This window comes from Staurois parvus, unplaced genomic scaffold, assembly GCF_062004578.1.
Source record: "Staurois parvus isolate SC_StPar_1 unplaced genomic scaffold, SC_StPar_1.0 ptg000151l, whole genome shotgun sequence".
NCBI classification, from domain to species: domain Eukaryota; kingdom Metazoa; phylum Chordata; class Amphibia; order Anura; family Ranidae; genus Staurois; species Staurois parvus.
In genome coordinates, this window is record NW_028317947.1 from 13,190,646 (window position 1) to 13,217,706 (window position 27,061).

Below are 27,061 nucleotides of genomic sequence, written 5' to 3' on the forward strand. Positions count from 1 at the left end.
CATTAACAGGTAGAGCCAGTTCCATCTTTTCAGTAGTTCTACACTGAAGCTTCAGGTTTGGTTTTTGGTTTTTGTGGTTTGGCCTTGGCTTTGTTAGTCTATCCCATGTTTGGAGTAGATGGTTAGCAGGTCTAGAATGTAGTCATCCAGGTCTGTTGCACACATGCACACCCAGTCACTACACAGTAGATTTCAGACTGTGAGGGAAGGGCACTAGGAGCCAATCAAGTATACTGCCTTTACTGACAGGGAAATCCAGAATGCTGCTTGTCCCCTCTCACTATCCAATCACGAACTGGGGCAGCAATGTGACCTAACTGTCGTGGATATTTGCAGTAGAGAAAACTGATGTCACTAAGTAGGCCTCACAGGGCTTTGTAAATCCAGAATGACTTGGCCAAAGCATAAATCCTATAGCAGATTAAATCAGCCATACCATACTACATAACTGGGAATTTAATTGTTTGCAGGGAGTTTAGCTTTAACAATACATTTTTTCATATTAAAAGTAAAATAAATGAAACATATATTTAAAAAGTCTTTAACAGATATATGACAAAAACAAGTTGATCTGACTCTTGACAACATGCTCCGGCGGATGGACATATCTAGAGCAAACTGCTGTGGTCATGTCCCAAGCATCTATCATCCCAACATTGAGTCCACTGAAGATTTCCTTTACTAAAAGGTACTGAATATATCCGTGAAAGTCACTAAATCTCTCTACATCAGGGTTAATCTCCCTGATGTTCTCAGACTTTATGATAACTTTTGTATCTGGACTTCGTAAAAACAAGCTCTCTATTGCTCTTCTTATGCTGAGAAGCCTTTTGATGAACAGGGGAAAGGGAAAGGGCCGGAAGTGCTGTCCTAAAGATAACACAACAACTGTATTAGAGCCACCACCAAGCCGATCGAGTTCATTGGCAATGTAGGAGTGATCTTTGACATTGAAATAGTTCATAGTTACAAATGGATGTCCATGTTTCTTCCACTGAATGTAGATGTTGTTTTGTAAGTCAAATGCCACGTAGGTATTATGCCAACCAGCTATATGGGTGTTAAAAAATTTCAGATCTGTTAAAAAAAAAAAAGCAAATGGTTATGTGTTATAAAAAGCATATTTTTTAGTCCATTTTTTTCAGACTTTGGCAAAAATCCACCACATAAATCTTGATTTATTGTTAAGCAGAAGACTAGTTTTCAAATTTTTTGAGAAACAGTACCAAAACACTATAAAACCTCAACACGAATAATAATACAGTGATTTAAAGTTAAACAAATGCAGCTCAGTCAGGATAAACCTAACTATTTAAATTCAATAAATATTTTCTGCCCATGATTTGCTATTTTGAGCAATTTGTAAAGGGTACATTAGGCATCAAAACTCACCCAGGATTTATGCCAGTGCCCCAATAAACAGCACTCCATCCCCACCTGTAATCTGTCCTATATGAGCTGACCATGGTCCGTAATCCACCCCCCAAAAATAATTGCTCACCTTTCCCCTAAAACACTCATTTCAACCCTAACATGTAATGCTTAAACTGCTTCATACCTAAAATAACACCTCACTCCCTAAAGTCTAATCCTAATCCTTGGCTGTCACTTTGCCCATGCAGGATGTCAGGGCAGGAGCTGAGGAACAAACAGACAGGCCTAACAACAATGTAACGCACTGGCTGACGACAACCACCACCCACAGACCAAAGTCCCTCAGGGCGCGGAGTCTAAGTCCCAGGCTGCCCTTCACCAGGGCCCCTGATGGTGGGGATGGACTTGACTCAGCCAGGAACCAGGTTGCGGCCCCTGAGACACCCCAGTTGCAGTAATGGCCGCCACCAATGGCGTGTAGCTGATGGAAAGGACAATAGAGTAGTCGGGCAGGCCGGGTCGACAACAACGGGACAAAACGGTACAGGACAGCAGACGAGAATCACAGGTCACGGGCCGGGTTCAGCAACGGAGGGTCAGATCAAAGGAGAACACAAAGAATGGTCGAGTCACAAGCCGAGTCAGATCCCAGGAGAGTCACGAGAGTCAGAACAGAGCTGTAGCAACACAAAGACACAAGACACAAGTGCAAAGAGCATGTGCGGACCACAGGCTTATATGTAATCAGCCACGCCCCTCTGGGGGATGGACCTCAGAGACCTGAAGGCATAAAAGATTCCCACCATGCTCTGCAGAAATCCAAGATGGATGCCAGCACATGGAGTAACATAACCTCTGGGAAAAGGTAGGACCTTGACACAGGACAAGAGAAAGCACCTCTGCAACCCAACCTCCCACAAACCTTCTTATGTTCTTAAAAGGTTATCACGCCAGCAACACTACCTGGTGCTTCTGGTTATGCTTGAGCATGTGTCTTCCTGCCCTGTTTTATTATACAATAATTAGACTGGTACTAGCCAAAGCACATTGGCCTTGACCGCCAAACATAAAATAATAAAGAATTTTAAGTATCCTATTTGAATTGGTGAACTGTGAAGGCTTGTGAATAGTGGTTTGCAGAGCAAAGTAGAAAAGCACAATGAGAAATGCAAGATGCTATGCATTATTACCAGTTAAGCTGTCCTTTATCGTCCAACTCAAAAGAAGATCCCACGCTAGCTGTCACAATGGAAGATCAGGGGGGTGCGGGGGCTGGTACAATTGTAACATTTTACATGTCACACCCTGAATATGGGTGAAACCCAAAAGTGAACTTCTCCTTTGAATGCTCGTTATGTCTAGGGGTGCCAGAAAAAGGAAAAATGCATATTCTGCATTCCAACAGTCTTTTCTAAGGTGCTCCCAGCCACGTTGCACTCCTGCCTTCTCCATATACACTTAAAGCCTGTAGCCTTGCATTGTACAGGGGAACGCCAAGGGGCAGCCTACAGATTGGAGATTTGTGGAGAAGAGGACAGTGCTGGATATATCTTACCCTTAAGACATAATAAGCAACAATAATTAACCCTTGCATTGTGGGGGGAAACTACTTGAAGTGTAGATTTTTTTTCTGATTCCTGCAGTTGAGCTTTATTATGTCTTAACAAGGAGTCTGATTTTCCCTTTCCAATGAAAGGTGTTTTTTTACAACTGATAACCAGGTAAATTGATTGGACACTGAAGTGGCTTAAAGCCATGAAGACTTCCTAATATATTTTTTTAATAATGTTGCTCCAAAGCAGGATGGGGAAGCTTCATGGAATGAGGATGTTTAGCATCTGGAGTCAGCCCCCTTAGTTGATGTGGCCCTCATGAGATTAGCCAGACAAATAACATTGCCTTGTAGGGGTGAGCACCATACCAGACCGCCCCCTTCCCTTTTTACACCAAGGAAAATATTACTTGGCCCCTGTGGACTAGAACCCTTTTTACTTGGTTATAATAGATCAGGAACCGTCATTTTCAATAGTTTGAGGGATTTAGAGCTAAGGTTTTTTCCTTGCTCATGTTTGCTTCTTACTGTTTATAGACAATGGTGATAGCTCAGCAATATGTATAAGGCTTACTAAGCCCACATCTCTCCAGTACGTTCTGGATACTTAGGTCCAATGGTGGCTCAGTAATATGTATAAGGCTTACTGAGACCACATCTATCCAGTACCTCCTTAATACTTAGGTCCAAAAATCCTATGAACTGGCCCCCATTCTCATGCACTTTTGTTTTGTAGTTTGAAGTTTTGTATTAGTGCAGTCTTTTATCCCATTGTATCTCCTTGGCACTATCATGGCATTTGCCCCGGAATCACTTGGTAGCATGGTTCCAGGTGAAATAATATATACCTTATTCATACTCCTGAGGAAGCAGAATTCTTTTCCAGGAGAAGCGTCCAGCTGAGAGTTATTTCCACTCCCAGTTTGATGTCCTAATTATGTTGTCACTATAACGATTGAGTACAATATACAGTACAATGTGTATACACTCACCGATACACCTGTTCAATTGCTTGGTAACACAAATTGCTAACCAGCCGTTCACATGGCAGCAACTCAATGCATTTTGGCATGTAGACGTGGTGAAGACGACTTGCTGAAGTTCAAACCGAGCATTACAATGGGCAAGAAAGGGGATTTAAGTGACTTTGAATGTGGCAGGGATGTTGGTGCCAGATGGGCTGGTCTGAGTATTTTAAAAGCTGCTGATCCACTGGGATTTTCATGCATAACCATCTCTAAGGTTTACAGAGAATGGTCTGAAAAGGAGAAAATATCCAGTGAGCAGCAGTTGTGTGGACAAAAATGCCTTGTTGATGTCAGAGATCAGAGGAGAATGGGCAAACTGGTTGCTGCGACATTCAGATGGTAGGGTCGGAATTTGGCGTAAACAACATGAAAGCATGGCTCTATCTTGCCTTATGTCAGCTGATCAGGCTGGTGGTGTCGGTTTAATTAATATTTTCTTGACACTAGCAAGGTGTACCTAATAAAGTGGCCGGTGAGTGTATATTGTGTATTAACATAACATATGTGATTGTAGAAACTAGGACTGGGAGTGTGACTAAACTCTCTAAATGAGATCATTAGCTATCAAATAGACATGCGAACCTCCTTTCTTTTAATGTATTACATGTATGTTTTACTTCCAGTTGTAAATAAAAAGCAGGTTTTAAATATTGCATGTCATTGTGTATCTTAAAAGGCTGGTCCTTTTGTTGTTTAGACACATAACACCACCTTTACTGGATGCCTTGTCTTGCAAGAATGGTCTTGACCAGCAATGGGCAAACTACGGCCCGCGGGCCGTATACGGCCCGGCGGACCTTTTAATCCGGCCCGCGGAGCTAGGCTCCCGCTGGGCTCCTCTCACAGTCCGCCCTGAAGACCGGTGTAGCATGAAAATCTGTCTCCTATGAGGATCTGTCCCCCTCGACGTATCTGCGCATGTGCCGGAGATCGCCGATCGGCTGCTAATGCCTGAAACTGGCACATGCGCAGATACGTCGAGGGGGACAGATCCTCATAGGAGACAGATTTTCATGCTACACCGGAACGCGCGGAGCAAAGGTAAGTGATTTGACACTGGGGGGACTTGGGGACTTAATATGGGGGATGAATTAATATGGGGAATGAATTACTATGGGGAATGAATTACTATGGGGGATGAATTGCTATGGGGGATGAATTACTATATGGGGGATGAATTACTATGGGGGATGAATTACTATATGGGGGATGAATTACTATGGGGGATGAATTACTATGGGGGATGAATTACTATATGGGGGATGAATTACTATGGGGGATGAATTACTATGGGGGATGAATTAATATGGGGGATGAATTACTATATGGGGGATGAATTACTATATGGGGGATGAATTACTATATGGGGGATTAATTGCTATGCTTACTATGGGGGAATATTACTATACTTACTATGGATGATACATACACATCATTCATCTACTCTTGGTCTGGCCCCCGGGTCCAATATATGAACCCATTGCGGCCCTCAAGTCAAAAAGTTTGCCCACCCCTGGTCTTGACACTGACCTTAAGAAGATCTACCGTTGATTGTCATGTCCCATTTCTAGCATGCAATTATTGCCAACGGCTATAGCCACTAGCAATAATAATTGTGTTCTCCTGGCAGGGATGGCTCCCCATATCCCCCAGCCTGAAGCACACAATAGCTTCAAGGGAGGGATTCCCCCATCAACACTGACTATGTGGATGGGGGAATCAAATGAATTTGTTTCCTACAATCTGTGGTGAACCATATGTGAACCATAGCAAGTAAACTGACGTACATCTACGTGATTTTTCCTGTAGGTGCCACCCAGGTGCAGTATATGTATTACGGCTGGTCAGCAAGTGGTTAAGGTAAGTTGGCACTGCACTGTTGGTGGGTTGGTGATATTCTGGATCAAAAACTGGAGCACATTATCATTTTTCAGGTTGAATATGTTGGACACTTTATGCACTGGATGTTTCAAGAGAACATGATTTATAGTAATGTATATGTGGAAAAGATCACTTAACACATATTTATGTGTGACACACACTGGAGAGCAGCCTAGGGTACACTCTTTGCAATATATATATATATATATAAAACGTTTTTTTATATATATGCTTTATATTGTGTGATTGCACCATATACAGTACAATAATTTCTGGATTTATTTGTTTATTTATTTATACTTTGTGATATATTATATATAGGTTTTATTATGAATTAATAAAACACTACTTTTTTAATAGGACATACAGTTAGGAGCACCGCACCACTGTTTTTTTTATAAATTATGTTTTGGTTTTTAGCGTCTGAGTTCACTTATAGTAGTAGTTCCCTAATTCTAGTCTCTTGTTTATTTTTTAGATTTTATAGCAGCACATGAGTTTATTTTGATTCATTTGTTGTCCAAAGTGTCTCCCCCATCCAGGATGGAAACACCCTAAGACAGGAAGTGTATTACTGGTCGGACCTCCAAGTAAAAAAAAAAAAATAGAAAAGTAACACAGCCAGCACATTAAAGAATTGGTACACTGCAAAATTGTACCTTTTTGTGTTTGGGTTTTATACCACTTTTAGGTGAAGAAGTAGACTTCTTAACAATGTGTCACCTGGAGACCATTAGAAGCCCACTATTTAAATCCTGCATTCCCGGGGGTTATGCTTTAAAATATCAACGTGGATACTTACTCTTTATGACTTTTGGGAAGAATTCTATCCATTGACGAATTGTTGAATCGCCCATCAAATATATCATTTTGCCAGCCAAACATTTATTTATGTTTATCAAGGGCTCAAAGGAAGAAAGCTTACAATGTGTGGGGAACCATTGGTTCTGCAGGAAATAATCGCTAGGGAAGGGAAGAGAGGTCCCAATTTGGCATTTTGAAGTCACTTTCATAGAAGTTTCTGAAAAAGAATTGTGTTAACATAATAAGTTTATTGTTAAGTTCAAAAAGCTCTTTTGGTCTTTTTTTAAGTACAAATTAGTGTAATTATAAATTCTATAGGGAATCTATAATGAAATATCAAGGTGGAACTCCAGCCAATTTTTTTTGTGTTTCAAAAAGAGTAAAGAAAGGTTAGAACCTCTAACAGATGTGTCGTCATTGGTCAGAGTTCACTTTATTTCCTGCTCTTGAGACATAACAAGAAGTGAGTGGATATCTCCCCAAACTGAGAGGATTTAATCTATGACATTTATAGGCTCCCATCTACTCTTGTTCTGGTGGCAACTGTAAAATTGTTGATTCTGACTCACTTCATGTTCTAGGAAAATTGCCATGAAGACAAAGAGAGAAGGGAAATCTCAGACAGCAATACAATCTTGACGGGGGTCCTGCTACAAACTTTGTGTTGCACCCTCCAGGTTAGCTAGAATTTTTTTTTCGTCAGTCAGAGGCTGAGTAGCAGCCTGGAATGAGTAAGCCTGTAAGTGAGGCATAGGTTACCTCAGGACAGGCTAGGAAGGTTCTGAGGGTCAGAGATTCTGGAGCTCTCCCACCTCTCCAGAAACCTGAGAGCTTTCTGGAGCAGAGATGTAGGGTGGAAGGAATCTATGATCTCTGTGCTTGAGGGACCGTGGCCAATCCCCTGGAAGGAGGTTGGGCATGGTGATGAAGGCAACCCTTAAGAATTAGAGGGCCTGGGAATGTCAGTCAGTGTGTTGAGTGGAAGATAGAGTGAGAGGCTGAAGTGTGGAGCCTGAGAGGGGGCCCAGGGAAGGAGCCTACCTACAGGGGGGTGCTGGACAAGGGAGTCTCCACTGTATCACCATCTTCCAGGAGGGACAACCTGAGCAGGAGGGAAGGAGCCAGCCCAGCGAAAGGCCTGAAAGCAGCCACTGACCCAATAAGTTATCAGGAAGATCAGTGTGAGTAATCTTATACTCCCTGGGCCAAAATTGGAGAGAGGGCAGTCATGTGGAAAGCCCAACTAGCTCCTCAGCTGGGACTGTTTAAGTTGTCAGCTTCTGGGTCCCCTTGCCCAGGGAATACCCTCAGTACATCCAGGTAAGAGGACAATTCATCTGGGGTCTGAAGAGGTACACGAGAGGACTGGAATGCTCTCGGAGGAGAGACGTTCATTTATTCATAGACTTGTACATAGTTGCTAAGGAGTTTGTCCTCGCAGTTCACAGTTCCTTGAACATCCCATGCACCCCTCAACCCCATCCAAGTTCAATACCCCTTAATAAAACATCAAAACCAAGCTCAAGGACTGGTTACTGTCTCCAGTGTGCAAATGTGTGTTGCTTGGCTGTGCAGAACTATAGGGGGACCCAAAGGTCAGCGACTCCTAAGGGGGTAGTGCTACATGTGTTTATTTATTTGTATGCAAGGAACATGAAGTGGAATTATATGTATAATTTTATATTAGCTACCACTTACAGCCAGCAGTTAAGTCACTGCTGTACATGTTCACTTCTGTGACTGCAGCAGATAGCTTGTGTAGTGCTGAACAGCTGGAGCTGAAAGATACAGAGAACCATTGGACCAGACTTCCTCGACATTTTCAACACAGAGGAACCCTTGAAATACCTTTCTGGTCTCTGGGAGCTCCTGCTAAAAATTATTATATCTACAACTCATAATACATTAGTGTGATGATCAGTGGGAAGAATGCTCCTCACACTTGTGGTCACTGGGAAGAATTACCCCCTTTAAAAAAAAAGGGTAAAGGCTGTAACCTTTCCCCACTCCATCCTAAGCAAACATTAGGATATGTCAGTGGTGTGGTTAGTTTATGTGTGGTAGGTCGCATTGGGTGTTCCCGCTAGGGCATAGCTACAGATGGTATAGCAACCAATTGCCTGTGCTAACAAAAATCATGTTTTTATTACTCCTTTAATCACTTAATCGGGTGATTCAAAGTGAACAAAGACTCTCCTTATTTAGTAACATACACCTTGCAAAGTGAACATTTACTTAGCTAATTGATTTTAGCAAAAAGATGAAAAAGCTGACCACAGACAATGCATCTGACTATACAATCTCCTTTCAATTTACCAACAATAAAAATAATATAAAAATGCAGACTTACTTGGGCATTTTAAAACGTCAATACTTCTAACTTGCTTGGGAATTTCGTTGCCAATGTTGGACCTTTAATTATAAAAAATGAAAAAAAAAAACAAAACAAGAAATACATTTAGTACTTCAGTGGTACTGATGTCCAGGGCTTTTTTTCAGAAGGAACATGGGGGATCGCTGTTCCGGCACCTCCAGCACTGAATGTTTGTAATGGTGACAGGTAATGAGTAGTGCTGGCGGGTCTATTTTTTCTGGGGGGTTCAATTGTTGCTGGGATGGGTCTATTGTTGGCTGCTGGAGGATCTATTGTTGCAGCGGGATATTTTGTTGCTAGGGGGGTCTATTGTTGAAATCAATCTTAGCAACCTAAGACCCATCTCCTTACTCCCTTTTGCCTCCAAACTCCTTGAACATCTAGCCTACAACCGGCTGAGCTGACACCTTATTGAGAATAACCTTCTCGATCCCCTTCAGTCTGGATTTTGTCCACAACACTCCACAGAAACTGTTCTAAAACTCACAAACCACTTGCTAACCTCTAAAACCAATAGGTCACTATTCCGTACTCTAACTCTTGGACCTCTCCACTGCCTTTTACACCTTCAGTGTCACTTACAACTCAACTTCCTCCTCTCCTACTCCTCTTACTGTGGGGGTCCCCCAAGGTTCTGTCCTTGAACCTCTCCTTTTCTCGATCTACACTTCTTCATTAGGTCAGCTGATAGCTTCCCATGGTTTCCAATACCATGTCTATGCTGATGACACACAAATCTATCTCTCTACTCCTCAGCTCAGCCCATCAGTTTCCACACGTATCACCGATTTACTAACCGGCATATCAGACTGGATGTCACACCACTTCCTAAAACTCAATCTATCCAAAACTGAGCTTATAATATTTCCTCCCCCACGTGCCTCAGGATCAATAGCACCACTATCAACCCATCCCTGCATGCCAGGGTGCTAGAGGTAACCCTGGATATCCTTTCAGGCTCACATCCAATCCCTGTCCAAATCATGCCACCTCACCCTCTGCAACATCTTCAGAATACGCCCCTTTTTAACCAATGATACCACAAAGCTCCTAATTCACTCCCTGGTTATCTCTCGCCTCAACTACTGCAACTCCCTCCTCAATGTCTTACCTTTACATAGGCTACCCCCCCTCCAGTCCATCATGAATACTGCTGCCAGGCTCATCCACCTTACCAACCGTTCAGTGTCTGCTACCCTTCTCTGCCAATCCCTCCACTGGCTTCTACTCGCCCAATGAATAAAATTCAAAATACTAACAACAACTTACAAAGCCATCCACAACTCTTCTCCCAGCTATATCACCAGCCTGGTCTCAAAATATCAACCAAACCGTTCTCTTCGATCCTCCCATGACCTTCTGCTCTCTCGTTCCCATGTCACCTCCTCCCATGCTTGCCTCCAGGTCTTCTCCCGAGCTTCTCCCATCCTATGGAACTCCCTACCTCCATCTGTTCAGCTATCTCCTAATCCATCCACCTTTAGACGATCCCTGAAAACCTTTCTCTTTAAAGAAGCCTATCCTGCTCTAACCAGTAAACTGCCTTTTATTTCCTCCATCAGCTCATCCCCCCCACAGCTATTGTCTTTTCTATCACTCAACCCTTCTTCCTAGATTGTAAGCTCCCAGGAGCCGGGCCCTCTGTTTCCTTTTGTACCAAATTGTATTGTAACTGTAATGTCTGCCTTCATTTTGTAAAGCTCTGCAAAAACTGTTGGCTCTATATAAATAATGTATAATATTAATAATCATAATATTGTTGCTGGTTGCAGAGGATCTATTATCATTATCAAACTCTATACAATACAAAATGATACTTTGTTTCTTTATTCTCTAAAAGAGGTAGAACTGGAAGGTGGGTACGGGGTAGAACCAAGAGACAGTGCTTGGATACAAGGGGTGACTCAAAAGGGGGAGTTCCTGCACTTATTCTTTGAGAAAAAAAAGCCCTGCTGATATCCTTCAATGTATGCTTACCCCCAAAAAGTTTGTCTAAACCCAAGAGCAAACATGTAATATATTGCAGTTTACCAGTTCTTATATGTGGTGGCTGCATTAGTTTGCCTTTTCAGAGTCTTTTCTTCTTTATTTTCACCTGGTAAACCTGTCAGTAGCACACTTTCTGTCTTAGAGTGAAAATGCTCATTCACCGTGCTGTGTCTATGGGGAAGCACTGTTGTCACCCCAGGCTGCAAACACCTCCTTATCTCCATACCAAAGGGTAAGGGTCTTGTAGTTTACAGAAGAGAACTGGTATTGAGATTGCTATTCAGTACATGTGATTTCTAGCAGAATCAACAAGTATAATCTGTACCTGAGGAAAATGTTTTAGCCTAAAAAAAAGAAAAATAAAGCTGCCAGCGGACCTGAAGACTGTAAAATTACAATATATTACATTTTTGTTCTTGAAAGTAGATATTAAAGGACAAGTTCAGTTTAGAATGATATTTTCTCATCTCTACTCCCTAGTCTCCTAACCAGTGGTGGAACTAGCAAAACAGCCATCTGCACAGCAACTATAGGGGCCTAGGGCAGAGGGAGACCAGGTCAGGACCAGCAAGTTGGTAAGTTGTGGAGGTAAGTTGTCTCAGTTAGTGTCTGTCTGCTGCCCACTGTTCTGTTAATGGCACAGCCAGGGGCGGACTGACAACTCACGGGGCCCCCGGGCAATAGGGGAACATGGGGCCCCTGTGTCTTTGCCCAAACTCAAAAAAGCCTATGAAAAAGGTACCAGGGGCATCTCATGGGGCCCCCTACTGACCCCGGGCCCTCGGGCAGTGCCCGAGTTTCCAAATGGTCAGTCCGCCCCTGGGCACGGCACAGCTATTAGTGTTGTGCCTCTGTTCTTCCTCGCCTCTCTCCCTCCCTAAGTAATGGAGGAAGTCTCCCATTACTTCTTTCCTCTGCAGCTGTGACTGATGACCTGGGACATGATTGTCTGTTCAATTAAAATGTCCTTCCTATGCGTCTCCTAGCTCCTGACCTTTGGGCAGGTTATAAATGGTTGTTTTACTGTCTACAGTAATTTGTTGTTGTTTTTTTTGGAGCTCGGAATTTGCTAGGAGTTTTTTCTATGGTGAACCTTTCATGTGGGACAAAAAGGGAGTCCATAGTTTTTCTGGTATTCTTGGTATTTGGTTGATTTATTGTTTCATTTTTCTAACTCCTCTTCTGAGTTTCCTTCCAACTGTATCTTCTAATACTCTGTCTATTTCATGGGTGAGATGAGTCTACCATTCATCCTAAGCAGCCAATTGTGTCTAGTGTCCTATAATGTAGATGGCTCTATGTTGGTAGTTCCTTTGGGTACCTAATCGTGCGTATCATCTCATGAAATGTAAAAGTTCTGCGATCACCCAACAAGTGCATGACACTTGAAGCGCCTTAGAGCTGATGTAGCCTTACTGCGGGGAACACATCTCTCTGAGGGCATTTTCAACCATCTACATAAACTATGGGTGGGAGAAGTTTGTGGTTCGTCTGCTGTGAATCGCAAAGCTGGAGAGATCATTCTATTGCATAAAAATATTTTCTACAAACTGAGAACTATTGATGCAGATTCAGAGGGATGGAAGCCGGCAGTTTATATATCTATTGTCAATTATGATCTTCCTATTAGTGACATCTATGCTCCCAACACCCCAGGCACCCCCTTCTTTCAAGATCTTTCCACTTGCGTCATTAGTGCTCCCAAAAACCTTCATCTAGTAGGAGGGGTGAACTTCAATTCAGTTATGGAACCCTTGGAGGACGTGGAGGACCACTCCCCTAGTCCTAGATCTGTGTCCACAGGTAAGTCTGCACCTACCCTACTCTCTCAGGTATTCACCTCCCTGGACTTTTTGGATATCAGGCAGCTCTCACATCCCACATAGAAGGCAGACAAATTTTATTTTGCACCTCACAATTCCTTTTCTCAAATAGATTATTTTTTTTTAGCTCACTGTTCATTATTTCCTATGCTAAGTGATTCAGATCTGTCTGATCTTGTTATCTCTGACCATAGTCCCATTATGGTAACCATAGGTGATCTCTACCCAAGTAGCTCTCAGGAGATTTTTCTCCTATTTAGTAAAACCCAGTCACATACTTTATACCCCCAGGAGGACATTCCCCTCTTGGGGATATTAGCATGGATAAGATAAGATGTACAATCAGTAAAAACATGACAATGCGACCTTTAACCACTTCCTGTCCGGACACTTTTACCCCCTTCCTGTCCAAGGCAATTTTCAGCTTTCAGCTCTATCACACTTTGAATGACAATTGCGCGGTCATGCAGCACTGTACCCATATGAATTTTTTACCATTTTTTTGAGACAGATAAAGCTTTATTTTGGTGGTATTTATTCACCACTGGGATTTTTATTTTTTTTGCTATGTAAATGAAAATGTCCACAAATTTTGAATAAAAGTGGTTGTTCTTATAAAATTTTGCAAATAAATAATTAATTAAACCTGTCACATGTCAAATGGAGCATTTAAAACAAATGAATAAGCAAAGTTACCTTCACTAAAAAAAAAAAACAAGTAATAGGCAGTTAATCCAGAAATCAAAGGAAAATCAAGCCTGGCTAATTTCCTGTCTCCCAAGTCTCCTTATTGGTCTTTCAATGTTATGAGTGGCTTTGAAGACCAAACAGAAAAAGTTATATTTCAATTGAGGCTGTATATACAGTATAAATTATTTTCTTTCTGTAACTCCTTTTTATGTACTTTTTAACATATGGTCAGTTTGAATAGTCCAACTTAGCCCAAAGGTTTACTTTAAATAGTCTGAATTCTACTTTTTATGATTGATCCTCTTTCCAAAACATGGCTATACCTTTTAATGTTCAGCACCATCTTCATAAACGTAAATACAAACTATGCCTAAAACAAAAAAGTAATCTTTGGAAGTACTTACGTGGTAAACAGAGTGTTGTTCTCCTTGGTGAGGTATGTATAAGGTGTGTTCGCACTCCTTAATGATATGAATGCCTCACAAGGTACTGCTGGTAACTTGATACAGTAGAAAACTTCTCCATATTTTCTGTCCATATATTCACATTTTTCTTGTTGGGAATTCAAGTAAAATCCACATTTTGTATGTACCTCTTTGTTTTCATTAAGGAATGTTCCTGTGTAGCTGATATAACTGGATCCCATATTCCTTGCTTTCCACCATAGAGCTACTCCTTCACTGGGATGCATTAGGAGAATGGAGATTTGTACTTTTCCTTCCCAAAATAATTTAAAATAAATATTGTAAGTTCCATTATTGAAGTCCTCGATTCTCCCAGAAGCTCCAGCTCCAAGCTTTTGGGAAAAGATCCGGGCCAGTAGGAAGTCTCCTCCATAAGTTTTCCTTTTTCCCAGATAATTGAACATCTCAACCAGAACAATCAAAGTGTCTCCAACACAATAATTGGGTTTATAGTTCATGATTATTGCTTTGCTATTCAGTGCGCTGGTGGTTTCATTAAAATACATGGTAACATTTTGGGGGATTGTACTGTGTATCATAGTCATTATTTCAGCTGTTTGTTGGTTGATGGTTTTGGGTTCTGTTGTCATGTACCCAATGTGTTCAAAGGCAGGTGGCAGATGATTTTTTACATTGAGAAGGTGTACATTTGAAGGCTGATGGGAAATCATCAACATTTCTACTGTTACATACTTAGCTTTACCCACAGACACAATTTAAGTGAAGGTCTACAATGAAGAATCTACCTGTCTGAAGTTTAGATGAACGATGTAGCTAAACAGCACCATAACGACAACTGTACAACACAAAATGATCACATAACCTTTTCTGCTTGATTTGAACATTCTATTGGTCTCCTGAAACACAAGTGAGGTGTACAATTATAGGGAGATCCTAAAACAATGGCTAACCCAATGTTTAAGCAGCTTTCATGCTGACTGCCTTTTTGATGGTTAATGTCCCGTTCCCGTGCTCTTTTGCTCTTTAAAGTTTTTCCTAATAAGTCATTGGCACATTACTGGTTCTGTGTTTAGAATGTGAGGTTAATCAATGGTTAGCAAAAAACACATACAAAATGGAATGATATAGGAAATCCAGCAAGCCTCATTGTGACCTTTCTGGGCAGAATACACATATAGAATCACAGTTTAACAGCTTTCCCGCCGCCTTATAGTAGAAATACTGCTAAAGGGAAGCAGGGCTGCGCAAAATCAAGTATATATATATACACAGGTGAAACTTAGAATATCGTGCAAAAGTTCATTTATTTCAGTAATGCAACTTAAAAGGTGAAACTAATATATGAGATAGACTCATTACATGCAAAGCAAGATAGTTCAAGCCGTGATTTGTCATCATTGTGATGATTATGGCTTACAGCTCATGAAAACCCCAAATCCACAATCTCAGAAAATGAGAATATTGTGAAAAGGTGCAATATTCTCGGCTCAAAGTGTCCCACTCTAATCAGCTAATTAAGCCATAACACCTGCAAAGGGTTCCTGAGCCTTTAAATGGTCTCTCAGTCTAGTTCAGTAGGAATCACAATCATGGGAAAGACTGCTGACCTGACAGTTGTGCAGAAAACCATCATTGACACCCTCCAGAAGGAGGGAAAGCCTCAAAAGGTAATTGCAAAAGAAGTTGGATGTTCCCAAAGTGCTGTATCAAAGCACATTAATAGAAAGTTATGTGGAAGGGAAAAGTGTGGAAGAAAAAGGTGCACAAGCAGCAGGGATGACCGCAGCCTGGAGAGGATTGTCAGGAAAAGGCCATTCAAAAGTGTTGGGAACATTCACAAGGAGTGGACTGAGGCTAGAGTCAGTGCATCAAGAGCCACCACACATAGACGGATCCTGGACATGGGCTTCAAATGTCATATTCCTCTTATCAAACCGTTCCTGAACAACAAACAACGTCAGAAGCATCTTACTTGGGCTAAAGAAAAACAGACCTGGTCTGTTGCTCAGTGGTCCAAAGTCCTCTTTTCTGATGAGAGCAACTTTTGCATCTCATTTGGAAACCAAGGACCCAGAGTATGGAGGAACGATGGAGAGGCACACACTGCAAGATGCTTGAAGTCCAGTGTGAAGTTTCCACAGTCTGTGTTGATTTGGGGAGCCATGTCATCTGCTGGTGTTGGTCCACTGTGCTTCATTAAGTCCAGGGTCAACGCAGCCATCTACCAGGAGATTTTGGAGCACTTCATGCTTCCTTCCACAGACGAGCTTTATGAGGATGCTGACTTCATTTTCCAGCAGGACTTGGCACCTGCCCACACTGCCAAAAGCACCAAAACCTGGTTCAATGACCGTGGGATTACTGTGCTTGATTGACCAGCAAACTCGCCTGACCTGAACCCCATAGAGAATCTATGGGGCATTGCCAAGAGAAAGATGAGAGACATGAGACCGGACAATGCAGAAGAGCTGAAGGCCGCTATTGAAGCATCCTGGTCTTCCATAACACCTCAGCAGTGCCACAGGCTGATGCCACGCCGCATTGAGGCAGTAATTGCTGCAAAAGGGGCCCAAACCAAGTACTGAGTACATATGCATGCTTATACTTTTCAGAGGTCTGATATTGTTCTATGTACAATCCTTGTTTTATTGATTGCATGTAATATTCTCATTTTCTGAGATTGTGGATTTGGGGTTTTCATGAGCTGTAAGCCATAATCATCACAATTATGACAAATCACGGCTTGAACTATCTTGCTTTGCATGTAATGAGTCTATCTCATATATTAGTTTCACCTTTTAAGTTGCATTACTGAAATAAATGAACTTTTGCACGATATTCTAATTTTTCGAGTTTCACCTGTATATATATGTAATCTGCTTTTCTGGGTAGGGGGCACGTGCGCACGCGTGCCTCCCTACCCGCACAGCCATTGGCGGCTAGGGATGTCAATCCATGGGTCCCAGACAGAGATTCCCCTCCGGCACCTGGCATTCATCGGGCAAAGTTGACAGAAGTTGAAAAAGTGTGCTTAGGCATTAAGATTTGTTTTACCCTTAGGCGTGAAGGGGTTAAGAAGCAACATCTTTAAGTACACAAAGGATTATCTACTAATAGCAGTCTGTGAGTTAAATCTACATGGCTGCAGACTTTCTGTCTACTTTTGCCTAGAGGTAAGTTGAGTTCTATTCAAACATGATCATAACCCAGTTTGGCAGAAAGTATGGGAAGCTGTCACATGATCACCTCCCTGACGGTCCAATCAGATGCAGATAGGGCAGGGTGTCACAGTCTGAGCTCGAAAGCCAGTGCCTGTAGCAGATGTTTAATCTGCTTTGCAGAGAGGTGGAAAGCAGCGCGTCCCTGCTGACAGGAGAGAGATCTGTGTTGTATACACTCAGGTCTCTCCCCTGTCAGCTGCTCCACCAATCACCGAGTCCTGGCCATGAATCACTAGCTGGGACCCGGTGATTGACATCTTTAGGAGCAAATGACAGCACGGGTAGGGCGGCGCGCGCACGCACACCCGCTATCTGGAAATACAAAATCACGTATAGATTTATGTGATTTTGCACAGAGCAGCCGCCTTGTAGCAGTAAAACTGCAATTGGGCAGCTTGGCAGTGGTTAAATGTACATAAGAGAGGTCACGTTCACACTAAACAGACACTAGAAAATATATGACATGAGTATTTACTATATTGAAGAAGAAAACGGTGTACAAACCCAGCTCTAAACTGAGGACAGAGCAAAGCTCATGTGATATGGTTTACTGTATATCTCTACTGAACTTTCCAAATCTTTATTAAAGCTGATCTCCTGGTATGATCTTTATTGCAAACTTCCATTGGTCCAGCTTGGCACAATGTAAAGAGGCATATCTCATATCGATTGGGCTACTGGGGAAGCTGACAGTCACTGTAGTAGTAGGTGCTACTACAATGATGGCCACAATCTTCTGGGTACTGGGCCAAGTGGCTGCCTACTGCCCACTGACCTAAGGGGAGGCACTTGCTCAGTACTGCCACCAATTTTTTTTCGATGTGTTCAAGGCATTCTGTGACGACAAGCCCTTGTGGTCAGGATGCAGAGGGGAAGACACACAAGGTGGATACTGATGCACATGTTAGGTACAGACATGCACAATGGGTACAGACATGTTAGGTACAGACATGCATGATGGGTACAGACATGTTAGGTACAGACACGCATGTTGGGTACAGACATGTTAGGTACAGACACGCATGTTAGGTACAGACACGCATGTTGGGTACAGACATGTTAGGTACAGACACGCACGTTGGGTACAGAGATGCACATGTCAGGTACAGACATGCATGTTGGATACAGACATGTTAGGTACATACACGCACGTTGGGGTACAGAAATGTTAGGTACAGACAAAAATGTTGGGTACAGAGATGCACATGTTAAGTACAGACACACACGTTGGGTACAGACTTGTTAAGTACAGACACATACATTGGGTACAGACATGTTAGTTCCAGACACACACATTGGGTACAGACATGTTAGGTACAGACACACGTTGGGTACAGACTTGTTAAGTACAGACACATACATTGGGTACAGAAATTTTAGGTACAGACACACACGTTGGGTACAATATGTTAGTTACAGACACACACGTTGGGTACAGATATGTTAGGTACAGACACACATGTTGGGTACAGACATGTTAGGTACAGACACACATGTTGGGTACAGACATGTTAAGTACAGACACACACGTTGAGTACAGACATGTTAGGTACAGACACACATTGTGTACAGACATGTTAGGTACAGACACACACATTGGGTACAGATATGTTAGGTACAGACACACACGTTGGGTACAGACATGTTATGTACAGACACACACGTTGGGTACAGACATGTTAAGTACAGACACACATGTTGGGTACAGACATGTTAGGTACAGACACACATTGTGTACAGACATGTTAGGTACAGACACACACGTTGGTTGCAGATATGTTAAGTACAGACACACACGTTGGGTACAGACATGTTAGGTACAGACACACACGTTGGGTACAGACATGTTAGGTACACACACACACGTTGGGTACAGATATGTTAGGTACAGACACACACGTTGGGTACAGACATGTTAGGTACAGACACACACGTTGGGTACAGACATGTCAGTTACAGACACACACATTGGGTACAGAAATTTTAGGTACAGACACACACGTTGGGTACAGACATGTTAGGTACAGACACACACGTTGGGTACAGACATGTTAGGTACAGACACACACATTCGGTACAGACATTTTAGGTACAGACACACACGTTGGGTACAGACATGTTAGTTCCAGACACACATGTTGGGTACAATATGTTAGTTACAGACACACACGTTGGGTACAGATATGTTAGTTCCAGACACACACGTTGGGTACAGACATGTTAGGTACAGACACACACGTTGGGTACAGATATGTTAGGTACAGACATGTCAGGTACAGACACACACATTGGGTACAGAAATTTTAGGTACAGACACACACGTTGGGTACAGACATGTCAGTTACAGACACACATGTTGGGTACAATATGTTAGTTACAGACACACACGTTGGGTACAGACATGTCAGTTACAGACATACACGTTCTGTACAGACACACGGGTTAGGTACAGACACGGACGTTGGGTACAGACATGTCAGTTACAGACACACACGTTGGGTACAGACACACGGGTTAGGTACAGACACGGACGTTGGGTAAAGACACACGGTTTAAAGTACAGGTAGGGTACAGACACACGGGTTATGAACAATTGCTCAGCATCCCAATTGGTATTCAACCAAAAGTCCTTAAACACACAAAAAAAAAAAAAAAAAAAAAAAAAATCATAGATATGCACTGTGTGTGGTTTATATTTTTTGCATGAGGAGTTAATACTTTTTGAGAGGAGGAGGAGGAGCACATCACCTTGGAGATATATGAATTGGGCACTCAAATATTCACATGAGAACCTTGGAAGAATGAAGGACTTATAGTATGAATTTTTATGGAAGGTGTATAACCACTTCATGTCCGGACACTTTCACCCCCTTCCAGTCCAGGCCAATTTTCAGCTTTCAGTGCTATCACAGTTTGAATGACAATTGCGCAGTCATGCAACACTGTACCCATATGAATCTGAGACAGATAAAACCTTATTTTGGTGGTATTTATTCACCACTGGGATATTTTTTTTTTTTTGCTCTATAAATGAAAAAGTCGAAACATTTTGAAAAAAAAGTGTTTTTCTTATAAAATTTTGCAAATAAATAATATTTATTCATAAATCTTGGCCAAACTTTATTCCGTTATCTTTTTAGTAAAAAAAAAAAATAACCCAACTTAGTTCATAACCAAAAATTATAATTTAAAAAAAGATTTTTTTACATTTTTATATTATTTTTTTTTTTAACATACTGTCACCCTAGCAGTACAGTGTTACCATAGTGGCATTGTACTACTTGTGGGGGGTGATGAAGATTTTTTTTTTTCAACACTGATTGCTTTTACACCCATAAAGGCTGTAAAAGCAATAATGTCTCCTCTCTGGCTGCATTCTTGCAGCCATTGAGAAATACTGTGAGAGCTGTGATTGGTCACAGCTTGTCACATGGTACAAGGCTGGTACAATAGGCTTGTACCATGTGATCTCTGTGATCATTCACAGATTTCACTAGTAATAAGCAATGATGTCTGAAGTGACATCTTGCTTACTACTATTCATGTGATCACTAATTGGCCAATCAGTGATCACATGATCGGGACCTCACACAGAGGTCCCATACAGTGATCAGTGTCCCCCGGACACAACGGCACCAGATCGCGGTGCTGAGCGCTCCCAGGGAGCGCGCACAGTCCAAAATGGCGGGAGCCTTTTATGAATGGCAACTCGCCCCTGCACTGCCCCCATCCAGCTGTTTATATACAGAAGTGGTTAAGAACTTTTAGATTGAGTACCAATTAGTCCTCATGCACACTGGACATTTTTGACTTTTGACGTTTATTTTTCTACAGCCAGTAAACCCCCCCAGCATGTTATCCTATGTGTCCATGCACACATAGACTGGAATCAAAGTTTTTTTTCTGGCAGGAACATTTTTTGGCTGGAAAAAAAACCCAGGACTAGTGGGCTTCTAGAGTTTTTTAGCTGTAAAAACGCTCCAACACTGAAAAACGCGGTCAAAACGCGGTAAAATGTGGCAAACCAGCGTTTTTGGACTTTTTTTTAAACCCTCTAATTTTTTTTTCTTAAAAAAATGCAAATGTGAAAAAACGCAAAAAAACCCCAAAAAAACCACATGCAAAAATGCAAAAAAAAGCTGAAAAACGCACGTTTTTAACATGACTTTACACAGCTAACATTACCAGCATTATCAAAATGCCCCTTGTGCATGTAGCCTCAGGACGCTGAGCCATTGTCCATACCTAAACCTGTTGAGCAACTTTGTAGAGACATACATGACCACTTTGCAGGTAGTTGCAATCACATACAGTTGTATCACGAATTTCAGGAATTTGCTGAGGCCGATTGTCTAAAGATTTTACCTCCTCGTTCTGATTGTGGCTTTCTATTCTTGAGTTTGTCAACCACAATCTCAATCATTATGAAGCCCTGTTATGTTATTTACACAGAAACTGCCAATTTTCGTGTGACCATCGAATTTGAGTGATCGGTCATGTTGGAAATTTTTGGAAAAATAAACAAATTTCGAATCAATGATGGGAGAATCGTGCAAGAAATATAAAGCTGTGACCTGGAAAGAAAAGAAAATTATTGGCTACGAAAATTCTCGATTACTGAAACTCCCTCCTTACTGGCCTGCCTCGCCGCTGGCTATCCCCGCTTCAGTTGATCCTGAATACGGCTGCCAGACTCATTCACCTTTCCAACCGCTCCGTTTCCGCCACCCCCCTCTGCCAATCCCTCCACTGGCTTCCGATTGCGCAACGGATCAAATTCAAAATCCTAACACTGACGTACAAAGCCGTCCACCATACTGCCCAGAACTACATCACTGACCTAATGTCCAAGTACCGCCCAGCACGCACACTCCGCTCCTCACAAGACCTCCTTCTCTCTAGTTCCCTGGTCTCCTCCTCCCATGCCCGCCTCCAGGACTTCTCCAGGGTGTCACCCATCCTCTGGAACTCCCTGCCCCAACCCATCAGATTATCACCTACTCTCCTCTCCTTTAGGCACACCCTGAAAACCCATCTCTTCAGGGAAGCCTACCCCACCCCCTGCTAACTTGCCGACCTCCTCCACTCTTCCTACCACTCCATCCCCCACAGCTATCTCCTCCTGTACCACCATCCCCTCCCTCCTAGATTGTTAGCTCGAAAGAGCAGGGCCCTCGATCCCCTCATGTTTTGTATTGTATTGGTTTTGTTCTGTCACATGTTCTGTCCCCCTTTGTAATGTACAGCGCTGAGCGAACCATTGGCGCTTTATAAATACTGTATAATAATGTAGCAACATGAGAAATTGAAGGCTTGGTTGTTTGAATTTCAAAATCAATGGTGGCACCATTGGATTACAAAACGCACTAAATTTCTGATTTTCTAAAGAAAATTAGTTGGGAATTCGACCCAAGTATGGCCTGCATAATGCAGGCCATAGATGGGTCGAAAATCGGCTGATTTTTCGGCCGAAAAAAAAATCAGTCGATTTTTGCACCACTAGTGGGTTAATTGGTCGGCCATTTTTCGGGATTATGGCACATTTTTTTTTAAAGTAAAGTAAAAAAAAAGTTAAAAAATCAGCCGATTTTCGCGGCAATGATGGGCAAATCGGACAATCTTTTTACCGATAAAAAATCTGCGCATGAGCCATGACCTGATAGAAGTAGAAGAAGAAGAAGAAACAGAAGAAGAAGAGGCAGAAAAAGAAGAAGAAGAAGAAAAAGAAGAAGAAAAAGAAGAAGAAGAAGAAGAAGAAGAAAAGGAAGAAGAATTCCAGTCCGCTATTATATTTGACATGAAAAAGTATTGCGGTTGCACCATTGTATCTATTTGTATCTGAATAAAAACATCTGTATCCGAAATGGATACAAATATTGCACTCTATTAGGTCCTTATTGCACTTTGTTAGGGAGATGATCTTGTTTGTTCTGGTGACCATAATTACGGGATAAAAAGGGAAAGAGAAAATTTTTAATTTTGAAGTATCACCAGAACAGGAACATAGGGGAAATCTTCTAACGGGACACTTATTCCAGGTACAGATATCTAAAAAGGGCTATACCCCACTTTTACATCTTGATTTATTACCAAGGAGTAAAGAGAAATTTCCCAAATGAGAAACTGATGGCAAAAACCTACAGAGGTTTTACAATGTAATTAAAGGCAACATTTGTCATTTTAGTTTTAGATAAAGTGGGGGAAGGGCTAGATCCTCAGTAAAAAAAAATGTTTTAGTGTTGTCTGTGTCCCCGTTGAGGAGATTCACTCTATTTGTGTTGGTGACCATTATACCAGAGACAAAAAATTAGGGAAATCCAAAAATTTTGGGATGTCCTCAGAGCAAAAAAGTGAGGGAAAGTCCCCCAATGGGGATACCTGCTCCTATGATAACATTCTAAGATGGGAATGCCACTCATTTTGGTGAGATTTCCTGTTGAAGAAGTGAAGAGAAATCTCCCCAGCAGGACATAGATGGCAAAAATAACTCAATAGGGGGTCTGACCCTTCTCTACTTTATATAAAATGAAACAGTACTCGGGTCGTTGGTTCGAATCCCGGCCATGGCACCACCTGCCTGGAGTTTGCATGTTCTCCCTGTGCCTGCGTGGGTTTCCTCTGGGTACTCCGGTTTCCTCCCACACTCCAAAGACATGCTGGTAGGTGAATTGGATCCTGTCTAAATCGTCCCTAGTATGTCTGTGAATGTGAGTTAGGGACCTTAGATTGTACACCCCTTGAGGGTTAGGGACTGATGTGAATGTACAATATATATATGTAAAGTGCTGTGTACATTGATGGCACTATATACCGTAAGTACCTGAAATAAATAAATAAATAAAGTGAAGAAAATGGCATTTCATGCACTTTATCTCTCGCATACTTAAAATGTTTTCTTTTTTTAAAAAAAAGTTTAAAAAAAGGCGTAAAAATGTGTATACACGTTACACAGTATATACATATATATATATATATATGTATATGTATATATATATGTATATGTATATATATATATATATGTGTGTGTGTGTATATATATATATATATATATATATATATATATATATTTATTCAATTTAATATTTTAATTTATTTATTTAATTCAATTTAAAATTCTATTAAATACATTTATCAATACTATAATTTACATATTGTATTATATTATAATTCATACATGCACTAAAGCAAAAAAATAAATTAACTTAGTTCAAACTGAAGCTTTTGCCCCAAACACGTGAATGATGTACTTTTTACCCTTACACACACACATTTCAAAATATGTTTTTTGATTATTATTGGAATTTAACAGCCTAAAGGAGACAAGTTGCTCAGAGTTTTCCCAAAATTTAAAAGTCAGCCTTTTTTTATTGCAATACACCAAGCTCAGACCTGGGTGAGGTTTTCTATATTGAGGCAGAGCTTGTGTAATGCTAAAAACCTTGAAGCTTTTTTACAGACACATTCAGGGAGAAGTTTCACAAATATACATTTTAGACAATATCTTGTTCTATGGAGTAACTGCGCAGGGGACTCACGTCTTACACATTCCTTTTCAGAGTACTGAATATTTCCAGCCTTTAGGATTTTTTTTTTAAAGATTTAAAAAATGGCGTAAAAATTAGTATACACTTTATACAGTATATATATATATATATCCAATGTAATATTTTAATTTATTTATTTAATTCAATTAAATATTCTATTAAATACATTTATCAATACTATTATTTACATATTGTATTATATTATATTTCATACATGCACTAAAGCAAAAAAATAAATAAATGAACTTACTTCAAAATGAACCTTTTGCCCCAAACACGTGCATGATGTACATTGTACGCTTACATACAAACATATTTCAAAATAAGTTTTTTTTTATTATTATTGGAACTTAACAGCCCAAAGGAGACAAGTTGCTCAGAGATTTCTCAAAATTTAAAAGTCAGCCTTTTTTTTATTGCAATGTACCAAGCTCAGATCTCTTTAAAGGTTTAAAAAATGGCGTAAAAATTAGTATACACTTTATACAGTATATATATATATATATATACAATTTAATATTTTAATTTATTTATTTAATTAAATTTAATATTCTATTAAATACATTAATCAATACTATTATTTACATATTGTATTATATTATATTTCATATATGCACTAAAGCAAAAAAAAAAAATTAACTTATTTCAAAATGCACCTTTTGCCACAAACAAGTGCATGCTGTACATTGTACGCTTACATACACACATATTTCAAAATAAGTTTTTTTTATTATTATTGGAACTTACCAGCCCAAAGGAGACAAGTTGCTCAGAGATTTCTCGAAATTTAAAATTCAGCCTTTTTTTTATTGCGATGCACCAAGCTCAGACCTCTTACCTTGTGCTGTCAGATCTGGGTGAGGTTCTCTATCTGGAGGCAGAGCTTGTGTAATGCTAAACACTTTGAAGCTTGAGGATTTTAAAGACACATTCAGGGAGGAGTTTCACAAAAATACACTTTAGACAGTATCTTGTCCTAGGGGAATCACATCTCACATATTCCTTTGCAGAGTACTGAATATTTTCAGCTTTTAGGATTTTTTTTTTAAAGGTTTAAAAAAATGGTGTAAAAATTTGTATACACTTTATACAGTATATATATATATATATATATATATATATCCAATGTAATTCAATTTAATAATCTCCTAGATTGTAAGCTCCAAGGAGCAGGGCCCTCCTATCCCTCTTGTATTGAACTGTATTGTTGCTGTATTGTCTCCCTTTATATTGTAAAGCGCTAAGAAAACTGTTGGCGCTATATAAATCCTGTATAATAATAATAATAAAAAATAATCTATTAAATAAATACATTTTCAGCCTCTAGGATTTTTTTATTTTAATGAGCGAATTCTGAAATCTTATCTTTTTTTTTTTAAACTCTTTTTAACATGTTTTTTCATTAATATATTATGAAAAGAATGGCTAGTTCAGTCAAAATGGAGATATACAGTTGTGGGTGTATGCTGGGAACAGGGGCGGACTGACAACTCATGGGGCCCCTGGGCAATAGGGATCATGGGGCCCCTGTGTCCTCGCCCACACCCAAAAAGCCTATGAAAAAGCCAATGAAAGGTACCAGGGGCATCGCATGGGGCCCCCTACTGACCCCGGGCCCTCGGGCAGTGCCAGAGTGCTTGAATGGTCAGTCCACCTCTGGCTGGGAACTGATCCTCCTTCACCCCATCACCAACCAATGCAGCATAACATATAAAAATAAAATATTTATTTTTTTCTAAAAAAGACAATATATATTTTACATTCCCCTTTTCACAATTCCTGTTTTTTAAAGCATGTTGAGGATTCATCTACACTCTATTAGAAACACTGCTACAGTAAATCTAAACCCATCCAGTAAAATTTCATATCAGCTTTAACATGTTAAATAATTTCATGGCGTAGGTTATTTATGTTGCGTGTGCAAGCAGGAGTGGCTCTGTGATGTTTTGGATCTGCAGCTTGCCTTTTTTAGGTTCCCTAGCCCACAACAAAATGGTGCAGGTCAGTTCACACTGCGCTCAGGCTATTTAAAGGGTATGAGTGTGACGTCGGCAGGAGGCAGATCCCTTTGAAGATATGCATGTGGACGAAACATGTCGGGAGGGGCCTTAAGTGCTGATGCCAAAGCATTGAATCGGCGGCCTTCTTTGTAAGTCCAGCCGCATTTGTTTATTCTTTTATTCCACCTGGATTTTAAGATTCATCTGTTATTTGTCTTCATTGTGATGGTAATAAAAAAAATACTACACTATATACCTATTCTGGGCTCCGTGTGGTGAGCAATTCCTTAACAGGGTATATTTTTGATTGGCAATCCTATCCAAAATGAAGATCTTCTAGTGGATGTCTAGGCTGG

At 40.8% G+C, this 27,061-nt stretch overlaps 3 protein-coding genes across 4 annotated transcripts in view; 1 reads left to right on the plus strand and 2 right to left on the minus strand.

The window, feature by feature from the left end:
* LOC149464496 (NXPE family member 1-like) overlaps positions 1-25,593 on the minus strand; it is a 57,279-nt gene extending 31,686 nt beyond the window's left edge. The window contains exon 1 of the mRNA XM_089674470.1: positions 25,453-25,593. The gene's annotated coding sequence lies outside the window, so the exon portion shown is untranslated. The remainder of the gene's footprint in view (positions 1-25,452) is intronic.
* The window catches only part of LOC149464494 (NXPE family member 2-like), a 190,114-nt gene that overhangs the window by 72,443 nt on the left and 90,610 nt on the right, over positions 1-27,061 (plus strand). The window lies entirely within an intron of this gene.
* LOC149464497 (NXPE family member 2-like) lies at positions 439-25,587 on the minus strand. 2 transcript variants are annotated; one of them, XM_089674469.1, is made up of 6 exons: positions 25,453-25,587; positions 14,726-14,836; positions 13,920-14,635; positions 8,990-9,051; positions 6,761-6,856; positions 439-1,077 (listed from the first exon to the last, which is right to left on the minus strand). In XM_089674469.1, exons 2-6 carry the CDS (start codon positions 14,822-14,824, stop codon positions 542-544), a joined length of 1,509 nt encoding a protein of 502 aa, XP_089530595.1. In that variant the 5' UTR covers positions 14,825-14,836; positions 25,453-25,587; the 3' UTR covers positions 439-541. The 2 variants fall into 2 exon arrangements, with proteins under 2 accessions (XP_089530595.1, XP_089530594.1); XM_089674468.1 differs by having other exon boundaries at positions 6,638-6,856.